General features: G+C 47.4%; 1 protein-coding gene across 2 annotated transcripts in view; it reads right to left on the bottom strand.

The window, feature by feature from the left end:
- LOC128342448 (alpha-2-macroglobulin-like) overlaps positions 1–15,950 on the bottom strand; it is a 100,343-nt gene extending 84,393 nt beyond the window's left edge. For both annotated transcript variants that reach the window (XM_053289736.1, XM_053289737.1), the window contains exons 1-3: positions 15,790–15,950; positions 7,891–8,074; positions 2,182–2,338 (exon numbers count right to left, since the gene is read on the bottom strand). In XM_053289736.1, coding sequence (XP_053145711.1) covers positions 2,182–2,338; positions 7,891–8,074; positions 15,790–15,884 — 436 coding nt within the window. In that variant the 5' untranslated portion in view covers positions 15,885–15,950. The remainder of the gene's footprint in view (positions 1–2,181; positions 2,339–7,890; positions 8,075–15,789) is intronic.
- Between the last annotated feature and the right edge of the window lie 9,649 nt (positions 15,951–25,599).

Genomic DNA, 25,599 nt, shown 5'->3' with positions numbered 1-25,599 from the left:
CTCCAAGATAGGGCTGAGAGAGATTCCTGCCTGTAGCCTTGGAGAAACCACTGCCAGTCTGTGAAGACAATACAGAGCTAGATAGACCAATGGTCTGACTCAGTATATGGCAGCTTCCTGTGTTCCTAACATGCAGAAAGTCCCAGGTTCAATCCCTGAAATAAGTAGTTGAAAGAAGTTCTGGGTAGCAAGTTGTAGGCCAACAGCAGATGCCTTAGGCAGAAGGGACCCCATGCGGGGATTCTTAGGAGCATTTCTCTGTTAGGAATATAGGGAGCTGCCATATACCGAGTCAGACCGTTGGTCCTTCTAACTCAGTATTGTCTTCACAGACTGGCAGCAGCTTCTCCAAGGTCACAGGCAGGAATCTCTCTCAGCCCTATCTGGAAATGCCAGGGAGGGAACCCGGAACCTTCCGCATGAAAGCCTGCAGACACCCTTCCCAGAGCAGCCCCATCCCTTGAGGGAATATCTTACAGTGCTCACAGGTAGACTCCCATTCAAATGCCAGCCAGGGTGGAGCCTGCTACCTCGATCCAGTGTGGCTAACTCAGGTGGTCTCCTCACCACATGTCATATGATATTTGAAGCTACTGTACCTTATCCTAAATCAGACCCTTAGTGGTCCATCAAGTTCAGTCTTGCCTACACTGATTGGCAGCAGGGACTCTCCTGGGTTCCAGGCAGGGCTCTTTCCCAGCCATACCTGAGGATGCCGGAGACTGAACTTGAGATGTTCTGCATGTACATTTCAGAGCATGGTCTAGACCAGGGTTTCTTAACCTTGGGCCCCCAGATATTGTTGGGCTACATCTCCCAGAATCCCCAGACATGGCCTTTGTGGCCTAGACCAGGGTTTCTTAACCTTGGGCCCCCAGATGTTGTTGGACTACAACTCCCAGAATCCCCAGACATGGCCTCTGTGGCCTAGACCAGAGTTTCTTAACCTTGGGCCCCCAGATGTTGTTGGACTACAACTCCCAGAATCCCCAGACATGGCTTTTGTGGCTGGGGATTCTGGGAGTTGTAGTCCAACAACATCTGGGGGCCCAAGGTTAAGAAACCCTGCTCTAGAGTCTATGGAGTCTGGCGGTATATAAACTAAGTAAATAATAAATAAATAAATGTACTTTCCCACTGAGCTACAGCCCCCTCTTGGCAACCCGGCCTCAGGCACCAAAATATCTGGACACTAGCCTCTGTTTACCTAAGCGGTCAACAAGGCAACAAAGGAACAGATCTTCAGCCCTGGAGTGGACCAAACTGAAACAGTGCCACCAAACTGAGATTTGTCAATGGTGCATTGCATGAAAAGGCTGTGCAAGTTTTAAAAGGACTTCTTTCCCCTCTGGAGTCCATATGAACTCGATCAATATTTATATACTGTTTTTCAACAAAAGTTCCAAAAGTGGTTTGGATGGATAGATGGATGGATGGATGGATAGATAGGCTCCCTGTCCCCAAAGGGCTCACAATCTAAAAAATAAACATAGAGGCTCTCCACATGATTACTGTGAAGAGCCATAAGGAGGTTTGTGGGGAGTGTGGGTTTGATCCACTCTCCCCGCAGACGATCACCAGCCTGTTGCTGGGCAGGTGGATCACTCACCCAGACGAGCAGCGGCTTCGCTTGGGTGCTCCTGCACCCGGCCGCAACCTCATCCGGCAGCTCCGGGAATCTGGCACAGGGAAGCATCATCATGTGGTGCCCCACCCCCAGGAGCCCCAGTAATGCCCCGCACGAGTGCACAGTACATTCCTGGGGTACCTCCCCACTCCCTGAGTGTGTCCTCTGCGGCTGCAAGTAGCCGCGGCAGACACACGATCAGAAAAATGGAATTAGCAGAGCGCGCACTCCACTAACCTCGTTTAAGGGGGCAGCATTTAAGCGGGCTTGCCACCGGGATCCATGCGCCTCCCATAACACATGACCAGCCGGAACCGGGCTGGGGTCCCTTAGCCTGGTTTTGGCTGGTCATGAGGATGGCCTCTCAGAATATATACCAGCAACCATCACTGGAGGGAATCTGTGCTGGGGATGGATAGGGCCAGTTGCTCTCTCCCTGCTACAGTATATAAAAAGAGAATCATCACTTTTAAACAGTGCCTCTTTGCTCAGTTAGCAGAGGACTAACTGTAATTCTGATGTAATTCTTACCCTTAAGCTAAAGTAATTCTTACCCTTCTGTCCTGGCTTGTAGATGGGTTTGTCTGTCTGGACAAACATCAGGCTCTCCAGATTCTTGATCATCACCCGTCTTCGGCTCCAGAACTCCAGCGTCTGCCCCTTCACTTCCACAGTGAGAAACAGCTGGGCGATGCTGTTCCATTTGGGGATCTGGAGAAGGAGAATAATTACACAGGTAGTACTGGCACCTTTCCAGCGACGCACAGCTGCTAATTGGTTCTTGCCAGGGATTCAGATATATTTGCCTCATTCGTGGGCAAATATGGCCAGCTGGGACCTTACACAATTCCTGTAGTGCCAACTGCTTTCCAGCTTTTGCTTTCCTTGAATAACCCCCGCTTTTCCCCATTTGCCAAAAAAGTACTAATGAAAAGGAAAGCAAGAGCTGACCAGTAGGTGGAGCTGTGGCCAGCAAAAGCTGAACAGTAGGTGGCGCTGTGTGAGATCTCTGCTGGCCATCTGACTAGCCCCTGAGATCCCATACCGGGGAAAGATGCAAGCTTGTAGGAGTGGTGTGGAAGGTTAGTAATCACCCACTTCCAACTTGCATGCAGGCTTGTCACATCACACAATATTTTGTGGTCCAGAGGGATCCTAAGAGGGTGCTGTTGTTTTTTTAATGGATCTTTAATTTTATGACCTGGCAGCATGAGTTTAAAGAATGCAAGGGGTTTTTTTTTATAATAGGAAGAATATTTTCCTTTTTCTATTTTAAAAAAGACTCTAAATGCATAGTAGCTGGTGTGTCCCCACCACAGGCATAGATCCATAGCTCACTGGTAGAGCATCTGCTTAGCATGCAGAAGGTCCCAGGTTCAATCCCGGGCAGCTTCTTCAGGTAGATTTTGATCTACCTGTTCTAGACGGGGTCACACTTCCCCAAAAGGAACAGGTTCGCAGTCTGGGAGTACTTCTGGATCAATGTCTCTCCTTGGTTTCTCAGGTTGAGGCGGTGGCCAGAGGTGCTTTCTATCAGCTCCGGCTGATACGCCAGCTGCGCCCGTTTCTCAAGATCAATGACCTCAAAACAGTGGTACATTTGTTGGTAACCTCCAGACTGGACTTCTGTAATGCGCTCTACGTGGGGCTGCCTTTGTACGTAGTCCGGAAACTTCAGTTGGTTCAGAATGCGGCAGCCAGGTTGGTCTCTGGGTCATCTCGGAGAGACCACATGACTCCTTTGTTGATGGAGTTACACTGGCTGCCAATAGGTTTCCGGGCAAAATACAAAGTGCTAGTCATAACTTATAAAGCCCTAAACGGCTTAGGCCCTGGGTAGTTAAGAGAGCGTCTTCTTCGCTATGAGCCCCACCAGCCGCTGAGGTCACTTGAGGAGGTCCGTCTCCAGTTCCCAAAAACTACTCGTTTGGTGGCTACACAGAGACGGGCCTTCTTGGCTGCTGCCCCGAGATTGTGGAATGCGCTCCCTGCTGAGATACGATCCTCCCCATCTCTGGCAATTTTCAGAAAACACATCTCTTCAACCAGGCTTTCTCAGCTTTTTAATACTTGTTTTTAAATGGTTCTGATTATTTAATTGTTGTTTTATGATGTTTTTAATGATTAATCATTGTTTATGCTTTATAATTTTTGTTTTAATTATTAACTGATTTTAATGGTGTTTTAATGTAATCCTTTTGGAAGGGCGGTATAAAAGGTTTTTTTAATAATAATAAAAATAAATAATAAATAAATAAAAATAGCGCTGAGAGAGGCTCTTGCCTGAAACCTTCAGGAGTTGTTGCTGCCTGTCAGAGAATACTGAGGGACATGGATCAATAGCCTGATATTCCCATAGAAGTGGCTATGGACTAAACTGCACTCACTGACCTGCCAGTCTTTCCCATTCAAGCCTTCTCCTTTCTCAGAAAAAAAAGTTTCCAAAATCACTCTCCCCCTTATCATCTCACCCTCAGTCATTTTCTGCCAGTCCTACCTGGACATTTTTCACATGGGGCTTTTAAAGCCCTTTAACTCGCCTCTCCTCCCTGCGAGTTATCGGGGAGCAGTTCACACACAATTCGGGGTTTTCACAGCGTGTATCCCAATTTATATCCGGGGTTAAAAAATTTGTGTCGGTTTGGGGGAACAACTTCGTGTTCACAGTAAAGCCTCCTAGTAAACCCGAAGTGAAGCCTGTTATGCGTAAAAGTCCCTGGAGATGCCAGGGTTTGAAACTGGAGATGTCAGGGTGGGTAGCTGGGAGTGAACTATGGGCCACGACATAGAACAGGTGAGGTTGTATAAATATCTGGGAGTTGTCTTCCAGATCTCTGGCTCCTGGAGGGCCCAGACTGCCCATTTCACATCAACTGTCCAAAGCAGTGTAGCAGCAATTCTTAGATTCCATTTTTCAAATGGAGGAATGTTTATTCCTTCTGCCTTTAGGGTGTTTCAGGGTCGGGTCGTTGCTCAGTTGTTGTATGCCCTCTCACCACTCCTATTAGGTTTTGTTTGTTTGTTTTTAAGGTAAGCAGGTTTCCTCCCTTTTCTTTGTAAAGGGGGATCCTCACCAGATTCTCCTTTACATCCATGCCCCCTTGAACCTCCGAACCAGTTCTGAACTGGTTCAACACGTGGAACAAACTAGGAGTCGGTTCAACTTGAACCAGCTCATCCTCCAGCAGTCCAGTTTGAGTTCGGCTCAAACTCGAATTGAACAGCCTAAATCAGCTCCATGCACACACCTGGTATCCCCAGTGCTGCTCTCCATATGGATTAAAGGTCAGTCTCATTAGAGGCGCAAGCCTGGTTAAATAAGAGCAATTTCTGACTTAAACTAATGTTTTGCCCTATGGGTCTGGCCCCTTTTAACCCTGGTCAACAGCTTCCATGCAGGCTGGATGAGAACTTTAGAGGAGAAACTCCAGAGCTGCGGACTCTCTCCCCCAGTCCAGCTGTTTCTGGGTTATTCTAAGGCAAAAGAGACCATAAAAGAATGCAGCTGGGATATGGACTTTGGAGGTCTTCTAGTCTAATCAGGAGAGCCAGCGTGGTGTAGTGGTTAGAGTGCTAGACTAGGACCAGGGAGACCCGAGTTCAAATCCCCATTCAGCCATGATACTAGCTGGGTGACTCTGGGCCAGTCACTTTTCTCTCAGCCTAGCCTACTTCACAGGGTTGTTGTGAAAGAGAAACTCAAGTATGTAGTACAGTGCTCTGGGCTCCTTGGAGGAAGAGTGGGATATAAATTTAATAATAATAATAATAATAATATCCTCTAAGGCGTACCCATGGCTAATCCCATGTGTGGCAGCTCTCGCGAGAGTTCACGAGCAGAAGCACCATGGTGATTGGGCAATGGAGATTCCATATGCAGATAGGGAGGAGGAGCCTGTGAGAGCAGAAGCACCATGGTGATTGGGCAATGGAGATTCCATATGCAGAGAGGGAGGAGGAGCCTGTGGCACTGTGGTGATTGGGCAGTGGGGATTCCATATGAAGACAGGAAACCTGTGATGGTTAAGGTCAGTTGGAATGCAACTGTTACTGGTCGGAAAATGTTCTTGATTGTAGAGGAGAGGAATCTCTCTCTCTCTCTCTCTCTCTCTCTCTCTCTCTCTCTCTCTCTCTAAAAGGACAGTGGGCAAGGGTCTGCAAAGAGAGGGGTAGTGAGGGAGGAAAGAGCTCCTTCAGGAGAAGCGGGTTACCATTTGTGAATTAGATGAGGAAACAAGATGAACAAGATCTGTTAACTCAGGGAGGGACAGGGCAGGGCCCAGTCAACCACTGCTGTTGTTTGGCTTCTGAGGCAATGGCGGAAGGAAGCAGGCAGGCAAGGGACGGGCACAGGCCTGTCAGCGGCCTGAGGGGAATGAGTGGCCATGGCGGTGGCGGCAGCGAGGAAGGGCCCAGTCAACCACTGCTCTTGCTGCTCCTGTGAGGAGTGGGGCTCGGGTGGGGAGGTCTCTGGGGATAGGGGGCGGCAGCTTGGCCAATAGGTGCCAGCAATGCTGCAGCTGCGACCAAGAGAGTTGATGGGGATGGAGTAAAGGAATGGAGGAGTGATCAAGAGGGGTGGGGGGGGGTGAAAGCAACAGGATGGAGGAGGAGGAGCAGAAGTGCAGCTCAGGTGAGGGTGGAGAGATCTGTGAGGTGAGGGGGGCTGTGGCAGGGGGTGAGGGGAGCAATCAAGTACTAGCACGCAGATTCTCTGCATGGGTTATGCTAGTAGTAAAGATTTCTCCCCGGGGAAATTACAGGCAGGTCAGATACATTGTATACCTCTCTTCTTCTTTCAGACTCCAACACGGACATTACTCCTAACATTGCAAAATTTTGCTCCAGGGCCTGCTCCATTAGGAGTCAGATCTGGTTAAATTTGTAATTTGATTCCCTGGGGCAGAATTGATTTCTGAGAATTGATGTAGTGTATCTGTAATATTGTAAATGGATGTAATGTAAGCTATAAGTTGTATTGGTTTTTCTGTAATTTTGCATCCCAACCCCCAACCCCCCCCCCTTTCTGTTTCTGCTTCTGTTTGTGTTCTCATCTTGGACTGTAATCAACGTAATCTGCATCTGAACTATGGCGCCATCCCCTAAGGGGAACATCTTACACAGCTTATATGTAGTCACCCATCCAAATGCAAACCAAGGCAGCCCCTGATGAGCTGAATGGACAATTAATGCTTTCTAGATAAAAATGCTTCTTAACATAAAAACAACTGTCCTTATTCATTGTATACATTTCTGATGCCACACCAACTCTCCTCCCACAGAGGAGGATTGCCAATGTCCCATTGTTGGAATCAGAACTGTGTACACTTAACAAGAACGGATCTGGACCCAGATCTGGACCCCGCATTTGAAGAGGGATGTTGATGTTGATGAACTGGAATGGATACAGAGGAGGGCAACCAAAATGGTGAAGAGCCTGCACACCAAGTCCTATGAAGGACAGTTCAAGGAGCTGGGTATGTGTAGCTTGCAGAAGAGAAGACTAAAGATGGTTGTCTGAACAGCTCCCATAGAAGAAGGATCACACCTGTTCTCTGTTGCTCCTGAGGGCAGGACTGGTACATAGGAACATAGGAAGCTGCCATATACTGAGTCAGACCATTGGTCTATCTAGCTCAGTATTGTCTACACAGACTGGCAGCAGCTTCTCCAAGGTTGCAGGCAGGAATCTCTCTCAGCCCTATCTTGGAGATGCTGCCAGGGAGGGAACTTGGAACCTAGATGTTCTTCCCAGAGTGGCTCCATCCCTAAGGGGAATATCTTACAGTGCTCACACTTCTAGTCTCCCATTCATATGCAACCAGGGCAGACCCTGCTTAGCTAAGGGGACAAGTCATGCTTGCTACCACAAGACCAGCTCTTCTCTCTACCAATGGCTTGGAATGGCAAGGAAGTGGGTTTGAGCTAGACATTAGGAAGGATGTCTTCACTGTAAAAGTGTTCGACAGTGGAACAGTCTGCCTTGCGCAGTGAGGGGCTCTCCTTGGCTGGAGGTTTCCAAACAGGAACTGGACAGGCATCTGTCAGGGATGCTGTAGCAGTTCCTTGCACTGAGCAAGGGTTGGGCTAGGAGACCTGGAGCAGGGACCCTTCCAACTCTTAAGATTAATCCTAAAAGGTATTCCTTTGCTGACTCATTGGAGTCACTTCAGCGGCTGCACGTGGCAGTGCTGGTGTTCTCTGGCAAAAGGCCAAGCAAGCTTGGTCAGGATTCCAAACCGAACCACGTCTGAGAGACTGACCTCGAATGGGATGCAGCTGAAGACATCCCTGTCCGATACGATGTTTCTGATCAGGCTCTTGTTCTCTGCTCCGTATTCGAGGGTGACACTCAGCGTGACCGACTCATTCAGGTGGCTCAGCTGCACACAGACCTTCTCCGGAGTCTCCGTGTGGATCAAGAAGGGCACCAACACCAAGTATTGTCTGGAAAGAGGGAAGGGACCCAGTCAGAGGATTAGAAAGAACTTTGAATGTGGTAGCAGGGGTTAACAAACGTGGTCCTTCAGATGTTGTTAGACTACAACTCCCATCATCCCCAGCCACAATGGCCAAACACACACCATTGCGGCTAGGGATAATGGGAGATGTTGTCCAACAGCATCTGGGGACCCATGTTTGAGAACCTTTGCATTATAGGGAACTACAACCTATATATCTCTACTTAGTATCTAAGATATTGATGTATTTATTTATTGTTAAATTTGTATACCGCCTTTCATTAAACAATCTCAAGGCAGTTTTCAGCAAAAATTTAAACACAAAATGGTTAAAAAGACACAATTAAAATATTAAGTGAGAAATATTAAACAAATCTGATTAAAAATTTAAAACAAAAGCATAAAAGCAGTACAGAGTATAAAGAGCAGCAGCAGAGAATCAAATAAATGCCTGGGCAAAAAGCCAAGACTTTACACTCTTTCTAAAAGCTGTGATGGAGACCGAGGAGCGAATAGCCACTGGGAGAGCATTCCAGAGTCTGGGGGCAGCAACAGAGAAGGCCCTGTCCCGCGTGCACGACAACCGAGCCTCCCTCATTATCGGCACCCGGAGCAGAGCCCCCTCAGATGACCTCATCAAGCGGGCAGTAACCCTTGGGAGCAGGCGGTCCCTTAGGTATCCCGGGCCCAAACCGTTAAGTGCTTTAAAGGTCAAAACCAGCCCCTTGAATTAGACCTGGAAACAAACTGGTAGCCAGTGCAGCTCTTTCAAAATGGGTGTGATGTGCTCCCACCAGGCAGCTCCAGATAAAACCCTAGCTGCTGCATTTTGCACTAGCTGCAGTTTCCGGATATTCTTCAAGGGCAGCCCCACGTTGAGCGTGTTACAGTAATCCAGCCATGACATGACTAAGGCAAGGGTAACTGTGGCCAGATCTGCCTTCTCAAGAAAGGGATGCAGCTGGTGCACTAGCTGAAGCCATGCAAAGGTACCCCTGGCCACCGCCTCCACCTGAGCTTCCAAAAGCAGAGCCGGGTCCAGTAGTAGCCCCAAGCTGCGTACTTGCTCCTTCAAGGGGAGTGCAACCCCATCCAGAACTGGTAAAATCTCCTCATCCCAGTTGGCTCTCCTACTGACCAACACTACTTCCATCTTGTCCGGATTCAATTTCAGTTTATTAGCCCATATCCAATCCATCATGGCCTCCAGCCCTCGATTCAGGACATCCACCGCCTCCCTAGGATCAGGTGACAAGGAGAGATAGAGCTGAGTGTCATCTGCATATTGCTGACAACTCAGTCCAAGTCCCCGGATGACCTCTCCCAGCGGTTTCATGTAGATATTAAACAGCATATCACATACAAGATATGTATCCTAGAGTCATTTTGGGTTGCTTTTTTTAAAAAAATGCATTTTCTTCATCAGCATGGCAATCACTTTACATTTGGTGAAAAGGAAAAAAATTAAGGAAAAGTCTCAGTATGTCTTTCTATTCAGCAATAAAATGAAAAATATTCAAAACTTTTGTGTAAGCACAAAAGCACAGTCTTACACTCTTTACACACGCTGATGCAGGCTGCCCTACAACTTCCTAGCACAATTTTATCTTCTGTCTTGTCTTGTCTCGTCTTGTCTTATCTTTAAGCAGGGACCTCATGCAGTGTTCACAGCGCCACCTGCTGGCCAGCTCTGGCATTCTAAGATGAACCCACCCTTTCCCCCCAGTCACTGCAGAAGTACTAATGAAAAGGGGCAAGTTCTTCTCAGAAAGCAAGAGCTGGTCAGCAGGTGGTGCTGCAAAAAGCACACAAGGTCTCTGCTTGGTGCATGTACAGAGGGTAAAATCATGCTAGGCAGTAGCATGGATGCCAGCAGCAGCATGTATACAGGGAGTAAGATTGCTGTTGAAACTTGTGTAAAAGCTTTCAGTATCCTGTGCATTGTTGCCATATGGAAAGACATAGTTGTTGGAGATAGATAATAGGGTCCCACCCCACCCCGTGACACAATGGCAGTTTGAAAGGAGACATTTCTCGACACCCATCCACATTATTTGATAGGTTCTTGAGGTACATGTAAAAACTGCAGAACCTGTTTGAGGAGAACTGACCAAGGGACAAATGAAAGGGGTGTGTATAGAAGGTGGGAAGCAACGATGCCTCCTCCCTGAACCCTGCTTCCCTTCACTCTCTGGAAAAAGCATGGCCTACCTCCTACCTAAACGAAAGCAAAAAGGATACATCTTCCCCTTGCCCTAGTGGTGAGCACACTTTGGCCAGTTCAGCACAACTACTGCTGCTGCAACAATGAAGAAGAACTCTTTCTCTGCTTAAAGCTGGCCCTCCTCAGTGCCCCAGGCCCTAGTGTAGTGCGTGGTTCCTGGGCCCATAGGAGGGCCTTCTCTGTGGCTGCCCCTCTTCTTTGAAACACCCTCCCCCCACCCTCCGCCACCCAGATTCATTCAGTCCCCTTCTTAGTGGCTTTTAAGGCCCTACTTAAGACCTACCTTTTTTGCCAGGTTTTTGCCCTTTAATATATATATTTTTAAATTATTGCTATTGTTATTGTTTCTGTTCACCACCTAGAGTCTTTGGAAGAATCGGTATACAAGAATTTTTAAATAAATAAATGAAGGTTCAATCATTTGGTTGAAAGGTGAGCTTCCATACACAGGACAATAACAACAACTACAACTATTTATATACCGCTTTTCAAAAAAAGTTTCCAAAGCGGTTTACATAGAGAATTAATAAATAAATAAGATGGATCCCTCTCCCCAAAGGGCTCACAGTCTAAAAGAAATGTGAGATATATACCAGCAACAGTCACTGGAAGTACTGTGCTGGGGATCGATAGGGCCAGTTACTCTCCCCCTGCTAAATAAAGAGAATCACCACATTAAAAAGGTGCCTCTTTGCCCAGTTAGCAGGGGTAACTGGGGACAGTTGCCCCTTTAAACAAGGGACAGATACACATTTTCTTGTACAGTGATGTTAAACCCTGTGATCTGGTATGATCATGAATGAACCCATCTGTGTACTTGTTTATTGCTAGTTTATACCACCCAAATCAACAATCTCTAGATAGTTCACCACGAAACCCAACAACTGAATAAACAGCTAACAACAGTGGCTGACATACTGCGCAGCGTTCCACCTGCCCTGTAACAGGATGTGGATGCAGCTGTGCAGAAGTGCTCATGCACCAAAGGCAAGAACTGCGCAAAAGCAGTTGTGTGACAGATGGTCCTTGGAAACCATGGCTCCGCATCATGCAACTGCATTTGCACAGTTCTTGCATCTTGTGCATGAGCACTCTTGCGCAGCTGCATGCACACCACTGCATGCACATGCCATTGCAAAGCACCCGGATCGTTGCACAATCAGCGAAAACAAGTCCTGTAGAAAAACAACTAGCCAAAGGCCTAATTAAAAAGGTGTGTTATAACCGTCTTCTTAAAACACCAGCGACGAGGCCACTCATGCATCTATTATATCCATATTATATTATATCTGTAATATCCCTAGAACAAAAACCTGGGCCACTGTTTGTTTGGTAACCATAGATTTGCCCCTCTGGAACCAATTTCCCTGTTCGTTATCAAGTTTAGACTAAACGCTTAAATACAGGATATTTGCATGAAGCAGAATTTGACCTCACAAATAATAGAACAGAAAGATCCAAGAGACAGACAGACAGACAGACGTGGCGCTTCACACACAACATGCGTTAAGCACCTGACGGGGTTCTGCAGAGAGAACGCTCTCCCCGCAGCCGAGCAGCCACTCATAGCTGGGCTGCTGGATCGGCTGCCCACATGGCTGCCGGCTCCGTCACAGAGCCGGTGGGGGCTGCGGGGATCGGGGGCCGTGTGGCCCCCGGAAGTTCCAGGATGCCTCGCACGAGTGTGGGGCATCCTAGAGAGACCCCCGAGCCCGGGACGCTGTTTGCAGCCTCCGGGTCGGGGGGGTCTACTCGTTTGTCGGCGTGCACCGTGATGACACACGAGCAAACAGATGGGGTTAACGGAGCACTCGCTTAGCCCGCTTTCCAGGGGCTGTGGGAATAGCCTCAATGTTTATAGCCCATCCTTCCAGGACAATACTGCGAAGGGTAGCTCCCAGCCACAAAAAAACCATACCAAAAGTAATATAAAATTTAAAACAAAATAAACAATAAATCAAAAGAATTAGCAGGTGGCACAAGAGCTAATCTCTTTCAACGAAGTCCAGGGGCGTAGCAAGGTTGGAGTGGGCCCAGAGACAAGATTTTAAAATGGGGGCCCCCCACTCAAAGTCCAGGGCCTCCGCACACCCCAGGCCCCCAAGGATTTAAGTCTGATATTCCAAAATAAGTATGCTGCCTGGAAATACATTTCACTGAATACACACACGCACACGTCACAATATATAGTGATATACATTGAGTACTATACATTTGTTTTACTTTTAATGCCTAGAACACAACAGAAAGATGAATGATTAAAATGGGCCCCTCGCTGCAGATTAGCAAAGGAGACTTTCAACCATGCAGGGTGAGCCTATGTTTGTTTTCTCAGAATTCTGAACAAATTCAGTCAAGTTTGATTGCAGGAGGTTTTTCACACCAGGCTTTTAAAGCCCTTTAAGACACATCTCCTCTGGAATGGAGGTGCTGCATTCACATGTTGGCCAGATTGACCCTGAAGTCCCTGCAAGTGATTGGGGAGCAGTTCACACACAAGAAAAATAAAATAAAATAAAAGCAGAAGACATGCTTCACAGTTCTCACTCAGACCTTCTGGGTTGCAAAACAACTTGAACATAAGTGCATTTATAAATGAATGAATAAAATAAATATAATACTGTTTCTTCCAGAAGTTTTTGTAATTTTCTGCCATGAAACAAGCCACTTATAGGACTTTTTAGATAGTTTTTTTTAAGCCAGCAAATTTTCCAAGCTGTTTAAAAATAAATATTCAGAGACTTCTCAGTCCCTCCCCCCCATATCAAAGCCCTATGGTAAGCAGATGCCTATATATCTGGGGTGGGGGTGGGGGAGAAGGTAAGCACAAAAAGGAGTTCACACTCTACCTGGCAGCAAGGGGTCTTCTGCTGCAGAGAACAGTGGTGGCCACTCTGGCTGCCTCCCCCTTCCTGGCTTGCTTGGGCCCTACTGGAGTTCAGGCTTCACAGAGGCCTACACGGAGGCCTCCGGGAAGCCCCGCCCACCCGCCGATCAGCTGAGAGGCGGGAGAAAAGGAGCTCTTTGCAGCTTGCCTGCTGCCTCCATTGCCGGCCAGGAGGACAAGCAGGAGAGACAGCGAACAGGGCAAGGGGCTGAGGGGCCTTGGGGCTGGGCAGGGGGCAATGGGGAGTCACGTGAGGTGCCTCTGGGGGGCCCCTCCAGGCAGTGGGGCCCCCAGACAACTGTCTCCCCTTGCCCTATCATTGTTACGCGCCTGACGAAGTCCCTTTAAAAGACAAGCTTCCCTTTGTGGTTGTAAGATTTAAGTTTGTTTGTTTTTCAAGAAAAAACTGCAGGCTAGATTCAATGAATTTGGGAGCCACTCCCAGCCAGGCGCTTTCCCACACAGAGCTTCCAGCTCTCGGGGCAAATGTCGAGCGAAGCCACTTCCGATTACTCTCGCGGCATGAGGGAAACAGCCACACACAAACATCCCCACTCTCGGGTTTCCTTTTGGTGCAGGTTCACATTGCATGCCTCCATGTTTTCCTTCTAGCCAATGGGGAGGGAGAGAGCGTGACCCTTGGGTAGGAGGCAATGTTGCCTTCTGAACCTGGTGTCCTAGACTGGGAGCATTTGTATACCCTAACAGATTTCTTCCCCTTTTCCCAACACATTCCTGGTGTTTTAACCAGTGACAACCTTAAACAAGCCGATTAATATTGTCCAAAAATGTCAACTTGAGCAAACACTGCGGTTTTCCTTTTGTAACTAGAACTTAAAGAGTTTGCTTCCTGTAGCTAGGCAAGCCAGCTCGATTTGCATTTCCAAAGAGCTGTATCTGCATTCCTAAAGAGTGTTTCCCTCTTATCATGTTAATGATTCTACATCAGTGCCTCCCCCTACTTGCTCTCCCTTAAAACCAGCATTTTTAAAACCCGGAAATACTTCAAGACAAGCTAGAATTTGGAAGACAAAGCCCGATTTGTGTGTGGAGTGCTTCCAAGGATCTCAAACCGGACTTTGGGATAAGTTTGGCCAGTGTGTAAATGCACAGCCCTATGTGGAAATGCTCCACGTAAACCTATTTGAAATTGCAATTTAAATAAGAAAAGAACTGCTAGATCAGATTCTGATTTCTCAGAGGTATACTGCCCCTAAACCTGGAGGTTCAGATTAGCCACCATGATGAATAGCCATCAATAGACCTCTCCTCCTCATTAACTGGTATTCTGCCCCTGAACCTGAAGGTTCAGCTTAGCCATTACGATTAAAAGCCCTCACTGGACCCCCCTCCTCTTCAGTAGCTGATATTCAGAGGTATACTGCTCCTGAACCTGGAGGCTCAGTTCAGCTACTATGGCTAATAGCCATTAACAGACCTCTCCTCCTACATGGAGCCATCTAAAACCCTTTCAAAGCCATTGAAGCCAGTGGCTAGCACCACATCTTGTGGCAGCAAGTTCCAAAGGATATGTATGCATTGTGTGAAGAACTGCTTTCTTCTCTCTGTCCTGCATCTACTGCCAATTGGTTTCATTGGATGAAGCTGAATTCTAGTATTATGAGAAAAGGGGAAGGAGGGAGAGAATCTCTATCCATCTTCTCCACCCCATGCACAGTGGAACTGAAGTTCTAAAATCAGAGCATTTGAGAACTGAAAGGGACCTTGGAGGTCTTCTAGTCTAATCAGGAGAGCCAGCGTGCTGTAGTGGTTAGAGTGCTAGACTAGGACCAGGGAGACCCGAGTTCAAATCCCCATTCAGCCATGAAACTAGCTGGGTGACTCTGGGCCAGTCACTTCTCTCTCAGCCTACTTCACAGGGTTGTTGTGAGGAGAAACTTAAGTATGTAGTACACCACTCTGGGCTCCTTGAGGAAGAACGGGATATAAAATGTAATATATAAATAAATAAACAAACCCTTCTGCTCTGTGCAGGACACTGTGGTTCAAAAGCTTGTCTGAGAGCAGAGGAGAGCTGGTCTTGTGGTAGCAAGCATGACTTGTTCCCTTAGCTAAGCAGGGTGTGCCCTGGTTGCATATGAATGGGAGACTTTATGTGTGAGCACTATAAGATATTTCCCTCAGAAGAAACATGGGAAGAGCAGGTTTCAAGTTCCCTCCCTGGCATCTCCAAGATAGGGCTGAGAGAGATTCCTGCCTGCAACCTTGGAGAAGCCGCTGCCAGTCTGTGAAGACAAGACTGAGCTAGATAGACCAATGGTCTGACTCAGTCTGTGGCAACTTCCTATGTTCCTATCCCTGACACATGGCTCTCCAGCCTCCAGGGAAAGAGCAGATACCACCATCTCCTCCAGTGGCCATCACAACATCTTGTGGCAGTGGGTTCCATAAGTAAAAGAAGTGTGGTGCAAATTCACCTTCTGCAAAGCTGTGTGGAGAGAGCCACATTCTAAGCCACCCTCTAAGTGCCACATTCCAAAGCAAACGGGCAGAACCAAACCACACGGGGAGGGAGCAAGAAGAGAAAGGAAAGCTGCCACCCCCCGCCCCTTCCAAGCAAGCCGCTTACGGTTCTGTGGTGGTGGGTGGCGAGGCCTCTCCTGGGAGGAGGCAGAGCAGCAGGAGAAAGATGGCGGGTCCCCCAAGTAACTGCGCCTTCCCCATGGTGCTAAGAGGGCAGCGAACGAGCGAGCAGGAGAGTCAGGTAGACGGGTCGGTCCTGCCTCTTGCTGCTCTTCTCTGGCCAGGCTTCCAGCCTCTTTATACTGGTTCTGTGTAAACAGATGAGCCAGAGGGGGAAAGGCTGGAGGCGGTATTGACCAAGAGGAGAAGCTGGAACTGCTGTGAGTCACAAGCCCACACAGCTGGTCCCCTGGCAAACCGCGAGGACGGGAAGAAAAGAGTGTGTGTGTTGGCACCGTCTAGGCAAGGCGCTGACCTGCATTTGAACCAACCTAAGTTGCAACAGCTGATTCCAGCACTTACGCCAGACTGCGATTGGCAGAGTGTCAGAGAGTCCCTTGAAAGCCAGCAGGAATGCCTCCAGCTGTTTCTTCCAGTGCACTGAGCTCTTGGGGGAAACTGGAGTGAGGGCGATTCCCCTCCATCCCAACCTTATGTTCGATCTTTATTTGAAATGGGTTTCAGACTGCACCGCCCAGGGATGACTTGAGTTGTAAGCCAACATGCATTGGGACACAGGAACAACATAGAAAGCTGCTTCATACTGAGTCAGACCCTTGGTCCATCTAGCTCAGAATTGTCTGCACAAGACTGGCAGCGGCTTCTCCAAGGTTGCAGGCAGGAGTGTCTCACTCTCAGCTCTGTCTGGGAGATGCCAGGGAGGGAACTTGCAATCTTCTGCCCTTCCACTGAGTTATGGCCCCATCTCCTAAGGGGAGTACCTTACGGTGCTCCCATTCAAATGCAAACCAGGATGGACCCTGCTGAGCAAAGGAGACAATTCATGCTAGTACATAATAATTCACCTTGGGCCCCCAGATGTTGTTGAACTACAACTCCCATCATCCCCAGACATGGCCTTTGTGGCTGAGGATGATGGGAGTTGTAGTCCAAAACCATCTGGGGGCCCAAGGTTAAGAAACCCTGTAATAGTTCATTACGGTCAATGCCAAGTCAACATACACACTCAAAATATAAAACAGCATAAAAACAAAATCAAAACAGTAAAACTTGAAAACACCATATCAGTTTATACAAAAATCTCAGTTACAACTAAGTTGTTCCCGTCTCAGTTTACAGGCTGCTGCACAGAATCTTGCTGTCCCCGCTGTGACAGCTGCATGATGATAGGGAGATGTAATACTCTTCTGATTGACCAGGCCTATTTTTAAAAAATGGTTCGATCCAAATGGTACGAATGCCCCTGTAATAGGCACAGTTTAAGAGAACATATGAGACAGACTCATTGTCACCCGAGCCACATGGACACAACCGTTTCCTTAGCGGAATCCCCTTCAATCTGCCATCCAAAAACCGGCAGAAGGCAAGGCATTAAACCGCGCCAGCGAAAAAGCTCTCCTCTGATTTAAGGTGGTCAGGTGGGTAAGGTATGCAGCTGGCTGGGGGTAGTTTGAAAAACCACCTAAAATACCACTGGTGGTAACCAGACTTCGATCCAATTGCTTCTCCATATCTGCCACACGCTGTTTGATAGTTTCTTTGGCAGCATCATGACCCAAAGCCAATAAATATTGCGGTGAGAAGCCCTATCTGCCTGAGACAATTCATGCTTGCTACCACAAGACCAGCTCTCCTCCTATATCCCTAACTACTGAGCATTGTGGCCGGAGATGATGGAGCTGCAGCTGGAGGCCCGCAGACAGAGACTCCTAATTTGGAACATAGAACATAGGGACATAGGAAGCTGCCATATACTGAGTCAGACCATTGGTCTATCTCGCTCAGTATTGTCTTCACAGACTGGCAGCGGCTTCTCTAAGGTTACAGGCAGGAATCTCTCTCAGCCCTATCTTGGAGAAGCCAGGGAGGGAATTTGAAACCTAGATGCTCTTCCCAGAGCGGCTCCATCCGCTGAGGGGAATATCTTACAGTGCTCACACATCTAGTCTCCCATTCATGTGCAACCAGGGCAGACCCTGCTTAGCTAAGGGGGCAAGTCATGCTTGCTACCACAAGACCAGCTCTCCTCTCTTCTGCCCCTTCTTCTATTTTGTCTATGTAAACTACTTTGATTTTAAAAAAAAAAAAACATTGTGGAAAAGTGGTATATACTGTGCAAAGCAATCCCAGGTTGCATGGATGCAAGCTGTGCAGCTTCTGCAATCTACAGAAATAGTGTTACACAGGCGTGTCCCTATGATGTCCAATGGGCTTACTCTGACACTTTTTAGGGTTAGGGTTGCTGGCCAGAGGGGTCCCAGAGGTGGTGGCCAAACTCCCTGGCAGTCTAGGAGCAGATGAGGAGGAGACGCAGGCCCACTGTGTGGGTGGAGCTCAGGGGTGTCGCTATCTTGAAAGGGTTCAAAGAAACGGGGGGCCCAGCTCCTGAGGGTCCACCCCTCCTTCTTTTCTTTATTCTCTCCCTCAGTGTCAAGGGCCGCCAGAGAGGGGGTGAACACAGGGCCCCTTCTCCCCTAGCTACACCCCTGGTGGAGATCCAGCGTCCAGCTGCTTCGGGCGGCCAGCGGCCGGAGACCCTGCGGAGTTTCCCCGTGTGACCTGATGACATCAGTTGGCTGGAGGCTCGGGATGGAACAGACTAGATAGCAGGGAAGTGGGGAGGGCAGGAGGGAGACTGCGAGGCCAGGAGGAGGAACGGAAGGGCTAAGGTCAGGCGACACAGCCAGGGAAGGGAAGGAAATGGAGAGGACACGGAGGGTGGGCAAATAAAAGTTGCAGGTCGGCGGAAGAGGGTGGTCAAGCAAGGTGTCCAGCCTGCTCCTCCCTATTAAGCACTCAGAGGCTGATGAGGACGAGGCAGACCACTCAGAGGGAGAACAGGGTCAGTCCTCTGGGGAGAGGTCAGCTTTGAGGGTGAAAGAAACGCTGGAAGGTGGAGTCTAGGGTGAGGCCAAATGAGGCCCCACGCAGCAGCAAGAGTGGTGAGGCTGGACCTTCGCCGAGGCCTTGTCACCACACCAGGCGCGGGCCGTGAACGCGCCTGGGGGGGGCGGCAGGCAGCTTCTTTAAGGTAAACGGAGTTGGTGCTCCGTGCCGCTCAGCAGCCCCCGCGGCGAGGAATCTCCTCCGCCACTCACCTGGCTCCCGCGGAGGTGAGCCCCCGCCAGCGGCCAGGTAAGTGGTGGAGGCGATTCCCCGCTGCGGGGGCTGCTGGGCAGCACGGAGCACCGGCTCCGTTTCCACTTAAAGAAGCTGCCCGCCGTCCCCCTGGAGGCGCCTTCACGGCCTGCGCCTGCACCACACCCCATCTGTGGTGTTTTTGTTTAATCCATTCCATGATCCAGGCCAGCTTTTGACTGGAGCTTTCGTTACTTGTATTCCAGCCCTGGAGCAGAGGCAGGGCGAACCAACAGCCAGCAGCAAGAGCGCCGAAGGCAGACTGCACTTGCCTCTCTCTGTACATACTATTTCATGGCTAAACTGTTCCTATTCCTGATAATATTCCTGATCCCCCTCCACCGCCTTGTCCTTGCATACCACAACTCTTCCCCTTGGATTCCAGGCCATCATGTCCAATGTCCACAGCACTGCAGAAGCACGATTGTGCAAGCGTGTCTGGGGCTTGCTCAACAGAGCCAGCGTTGTCTTGGACTCCCGTAGCAGCACAGGAGGTGCAAAACGCCCTCGGAATGCTGCTCAGCATGCCAGCCAACTTGTATTAAGATATATTTCCGAAAGCTAACGTCGGGGTGGGGGGAAGGATCTAATTTTGAGTTTCACTGATTTCTCTAAAGCAGCTGCAAATAAAACATGCTGGAGCATTCCCAGATGGCGGTTTTACTTTGCTTAACCACAGAAGTGCCAGTGTGCATTCACATATCATCCAGCTTTACATCAAACTCCCTGCGAGTTATCGGGGAGCACTCCATACATGATTCGGGTTTTTCTTTGCACATTGGAGCTTAGCCTAGTTTATGTGCGAGGTAAAAAAAATCCACTTTTTTCGTGGGTTTTTAAGGAAAATTCAAAATATTTGTAACTCGCAGTACTTCACCCCTCTTAATCCCACAGTAAAGCCTGCTGTCTGGGAAAGCTCTGGGTAACCACTGCACCCTCAAAGTGGAGGGGAAGAGAGAAAGTGCAAGCCCCTCTTTCTCCAGAAACCAGCTTAACACCAATCTAAGTGCTTCCAGGGAACTTTCCAGACGGCACCTTGAAATTGCTTCACAACGTATAGGCCTGCTATCCGTTCGTATGGTCTGGGTTTTATTATTATTTATTATTATTTCACATATTTTTATACCACCCAAAACCTACGTCTCTGGGCGGTTTGCAACAAGATAAAAACAACATTAAAACATTAGTTAAAAACAAAAACAAGAAATTTAAATTTAAAATTTTGACACTGTCTTGCATACGGAGACAGCAGGCTTAATATGTTGTATGTGCATCGTGAAATAGCAGCTGGTTTTCTAGTTTTGAGAACAGTGTGCAGGCTTGCTGGGATTACTCAGAAGTAAATGATTTAGTCCAATGGGCTTCCTCCTAGGTCAGAGTGCATAGGATTGCAGCTGTAGAAGTGTGGCTTGCTTTTAGAGGTGTGTGTGTCAATTGCCAATTTTTATTTTTTGCACGAGGGACAGCTGTCAGTCACCTGCCCCCTCCTCCTCTTCTCCCTCATGGAAGTGCCCTTTGTATGGAAGATTCAGGGATGGGGGGTTGCTTACTCTCCTCCTTTCTCTCATAGGAACACAGGAAGCTGCCATATACTGAGTCAGACCTTTGGTCTATCTAGCTCAGAATTGTCTACACAGACTGGCAGCAGCTTCTCCAAGGTTGCAGTCAGGAACCTCTCTCAGCCCTATCTTGGAGATGCCAGGGAGGGAACTTGGGAACTTCTTCTCTTCCCAGAGCGGCTCCATTCCCTGAGGGGAATATCTTACAGTGCTTACAAACTTCTAGTCTCCCTTTTATATGCAACCAGGGCAGATCCTGCTTAGCTAAGGGGACAAGTCATGCTTGCTACCACAAGACCAGCTCTCTTCCTCGAGACCCTCGCTTCCCCTCAAAGCCTCAGCGAGGGAGGAAGTGGTGTAAAATCTGAAGCAGCTACCTCTAACGGGCTTCAAAACGTTTGGGCTAGCTGTCAGATTTTATCCCACTTCCTCCCACACAGTCTGGAAAGCACCCAGGAAAGACAGCATGTCCTGCCAAATCCACACTTGGGCAATTATCTTTGAAAGATAGCGGGGGTGTCCTTAGGGTAGGGCGAGCGGGGTGTCCTTAGGGTAGGGCGAGCAGGGCGACTGCCCCCAGGCCCTGCTCTTTTAATCCCCATGAAAATTAACATCGGCTGATTTCCCCCAGGCCCTGTTCCCTGCCAGGCCTCTCTAAGCACAGCCCTGGAAGATAGTTCTGCCTTCACTTATTCTCTGGAAATGGCCTGAATAGAAGGCCAAGCAGATGTGAAAGGTTAGCTTTTTGATTCAAAGATCTGTCAACAAAGAGTACAATTATTTACCCACTACACTTTCCCTTGCTTTGCAATCTGTACTGACAAGCCTGGGTAAAAGTCGGAACTAGTAGAATCTAAACCATTCCTCTAGAATGGTTCTAGATTTTCACAACCTCCCCAAAGCCACCATCAAATAAAGATCACATCTGTGTCTAATAACGTAAAGTCTGTATGGATGAGCATTAACCTTCGGGTGGAGAAGGAGGCAAAAAATTAGAAAGAGTATTTAATCCTAAGAAAAACCATCCTAATTAGATTTTTGTGAGTATGGATCTGAGTTGATCTTGAAACCCTGGCTCAATTTAAACAGAAGAGGAGAGAAGAGCTGGTCTTGTGGTAGCAAGCATGACTTGTCCCCATAGCCAAGCAGGGTCTGCCCTGGTTGCATCTGAATGGGAGACTTGATGTGTGAGCACTGCAAGATATTCCCCTCAGGGGATGAAGCCGCTCTGGGAAGAGCAGAAGGTTTCAAGTTCCCTCCCTGGCTTCTCCAAGGTAGGACTGAGAGAGATTCCTGCCTACAACCTTGGAGAAGCTGCTGCCAGTCTGTGAAGACAAGACTGAGCTAGATAGACCAATGGTCTGACTCAGTATATGGCAGCTTCCTATGTTCCTATGAGGAGATTGTGAAAATCTAGAACGATGGTCTCAATTTATTTGTCTCATCTGGGCACTTTCCAGATTAGCCCCTGCAACAGTGTCACTATGGATCTGCTAACTATGCTTCCATACTTCCTGTGTTGTGACACCACAGTCCCTGCACTGACAGCAAGGTGATGTTCACACTTCCGATGCCTTCTTTCAGATTCTATCTTTGCATTATAGTGCTACAACGTTGCATGTGTGTCGCAAAAAAGAAGCTGTATTTCCCCGTTGCAAGAGTTTGAGATTCTGGAGATCGTTTTCAATACGGTCCTGCCAAGCTGAAGCATTTTACACCGGTTGTAGTATGTAATCTGGAAAGCACCCTGGAGAAATGGCCTCAAATCTTTTTTCTGTTTCTCCAAAGTCTTTGACACCTTAACTAGACAAAGGTATTGAAGCAGACACTTTTGTGTACTACAATCAGCTTCATGAGACTTTATGCTCATCATTGACAAACCTTCACTATTCACAGCATAAACATTACAACATAAATTAAAATGTTCAACATTGTATGCGTTTCCAAGAGAGTTAGGAATATTATGATCCCTACGGATTCATAACTGGAACACCTGTGGCTGAGAGGGAGGCACCTGCAGACTTGGGGTAACCCATAGACAGGTTGGATTCACAAAAAAACTGAAGGAAAAAACCTAAGGGAGGGGCGGAAACTCAAACTGCCCCAATGTAACTCAATAGAGCTGAATATCCATGATCTCAGAAGGCAGTTAATAGACAACCAGGTAGGTAGAGCTCAGTAGGGAGGAGGAGGAGAAGGAAAGCTTGAACAAAAAGAGTGGAAATTTCTCAGCTTGAAGAATACTCCCTCAAAACAGTCACAACCTCTTCTTTTGAGGGGGAAAGGTACCTAAAACTCTACTTTTCTCATCTGCTATTTCATACATTTGGGTTTCTGAGAGGGAAAGGGCATTACACATTTAAGCTCTTAGTGTGGGAGTTACCCCGCCCCAAAAATAAATTTAAAAACTGTATGTGAGTGAACTCTCTTAAGGAATGGAAGTGAACACTGTGCACTGAATCTGTTAATCTGCTGATCATTATGGTAGCAAGAATGAATTGTCCCCTTTGCTAAGCAGGGTCCACCCTGGTTTGCATTTGAATGGGAGACCTATGAATTTAATGGGAGACATGTGTGAGCACTGTAAAATATTAAGTGACCACTCTGGGAAGAGCACCTGAATGCTTGCATGCAGAAGGTCCCAGATTCCTTTCCTGGCATCTGCAAGACAGGTCTGAGAGAGATTCCTGACTGCAACCTTGGAAAAGCCACTACCAGTCTGTGCAGATAAAACTGAGCAAGATGGACCACCTAATGGCACAGCGGGGAAGTAACTTGCCTAGGGAGCAAGAGGTTGCTCGTTTGAATCCCCGCTGGTATGTTTCCCAGACTATAAACACCTATATCGGGCAGCAGCGATAGAGGAAGATGCTGAAAGGCATCATCTCATACTGCTCAGGAGGCAGCAATGGTAACCCCCTCCTGTAGTCTACCAAAGAAAACCAGAGGGCTCTGTGGGTGCCAGGAGTCGAAATTGACTTGACCGCACACTTTACCATATAGTACCAGCAGGGATTTGAACCGGCAACCTTCTGCTTGTTAGTCAAGCATTTCCCCGCTGCACCACTTAAGGTCAAAGGCCTTGTACGGTCCTGTATACTATATTGGTTTTATGAATTAGGCTCCATAAACCCACACTTGCCTTGATCTTTCAGCTTGACATTGAGCTGTGGAAAGATACATTGGACTTCAGAATAGGAAACTTCTCTAAAATGAGGGGACTGGTAAAAGGGGAGTTGAAAGGGAAGGTCAAGAGGGTCAAATCACTCCGAAAGCATGGAGCTTATTTAAAACCATAGTACTAGAAGCACAGTTGGAATGTATACCAAGAAGGAGGGAAGGTACCATCAAGTTCAGGAGGACGCCAGTGTGGCTAACAAGAAGAGTCAGAGAAGCTTAACTTCGGTGCTGGGTAAATTGAGTAAGTAAATTTATTATTTATCCTTAGACCAGCTTAACATTGAAAATAATACAATTATAATTTACAAAATATTCAAATTGCTAATACAAACTCTACAAAGTTTGGATGCAACAAAACAGAACTTGGCCACATTTATAGAAGTATAACAAGTTTAAAATTTGACAGTAAAAAATCCAAGTAAAACTGATCTGTATGACCAGGATGGTTCTTTAAGAGAGGAGGGTAAACTGATGGAAAGCATACTTAAGGACAACATTGTTAAAAAATATAGAAGAAAAGGCCTTGCGGAAGGAGAACCAGCATGGCTTCTGCAAGGGGAAATCTTGCTTCACTAACCTTTTGGAGTTCTTTGAGAGTGTCAACAGGCATGTGGATAAAGGTGATCCGGTTGACATAGTATATTTGGACTTCCAAAAATCTTTTGACAAAGTTCCCCACCATAGGCTCTTAAGTAAACTTAGCAGTTATGGAATAAGGGGACAGGTTCATGTGTGGATCAGTAACTGGTTGAAGAAGGACTGAAAACAGAGGACAGGAACAAATGGACCATTTTCACAATGGAGGACTCCATTGGAAGTGAGGTCTCCCAGGGATTGGTTTCACTGTGTGAAACTGGATGCTGGACTAGATAGGCCTTGGGCCTGATCCAGCAAGGCTCTTCTTATGTTCTTATAGAAGCAGCTGGTAAAATATTATGTTTTATGGTGAATAATAGTATTTATATCATGTTTCTGAGTACTGAAAGTACATCGATATTCTTTCATCAGCCATGAGAAAAGTACTGTAACGTATGTTAGTTGGGACAATGGAGTTAAGTAATATTTGTTGGCTGGCTACCTACTACCTTAATGCAGACACTGTACCACCCCCCACCCCCCATTGAATCTTTAATTTAAGGGCTTCTCTTTGGCACACAGTAGCTATCTAAAAGTGTGTGCCCCTACAAATAAATGTACATGTGCTGCAGTGGCGTATGTGCTCTGTGTGCACAAACAGCCCAAATGGGCCCCACTATCTTCATACCTCACCAGCTGCCATTTCTAAGGAGGCATCTCTGACTGAAGACAGAAAGGAACATTGAATAATAAGGGCAGCAACTAACTGCAGCTAAGCCAAAATGAGGGGCCATCAATCACCTACAACAACAAACAATGCATCCACCCCAAAATTGCCCTTTTTTCTATTTTGTGGGACACATTCAGGTGTTTGCTAAAGGAGATAATATGTCAAATATGCCAAGGCCACCAGGTGATGTTCCCATCTTCTTACACAACATTGGCAGATAATGGACTATAGGACAACAAGCCAGGTAGTGTTGAAACCTGCTGATCTTTTATTTATTTTATTTCTTTATTCTGACTAATGCCCAGTGATGATACCCTTGAAAGGACTTCAGCCTGGATGAAGGGTGGGAAAGGAAACAATTCCATAAACTCATTGCCAATTCAAATAAACTGTCCCTCCCTGTCAAGCTGGCTTTGGACAACTAATTTTCAGTCATGTTTTTCTTAAGCTATGCTTCCTGTTCTGCTGGTTTATACTACAGCCACTTTTTAAATGCACTTGAATTTCTGCTTGGATATGTATAATTATAATTATAAATATCAATATAAATATA

This window comes from Hemicordylus capensis, chromosome 2, assembly GCF_027244095.1.
Source record: "Hemicordylus capensis ecotype Gifberg chromosome 2, rHemCap1.1.pri, whole genome shotgun sequence".
In the NCBI taxonomy this organism is placed as follows: domain Eukaryota; kingdom Metazoa; phylum Chordata; class Lepidosauria; order Squamata; family Cordylidae; genus Hemicordylus; species Hemicordylus capensis.
This window is presented reverse-complemented; position numbering and strand designations above follow the sequence as displayed.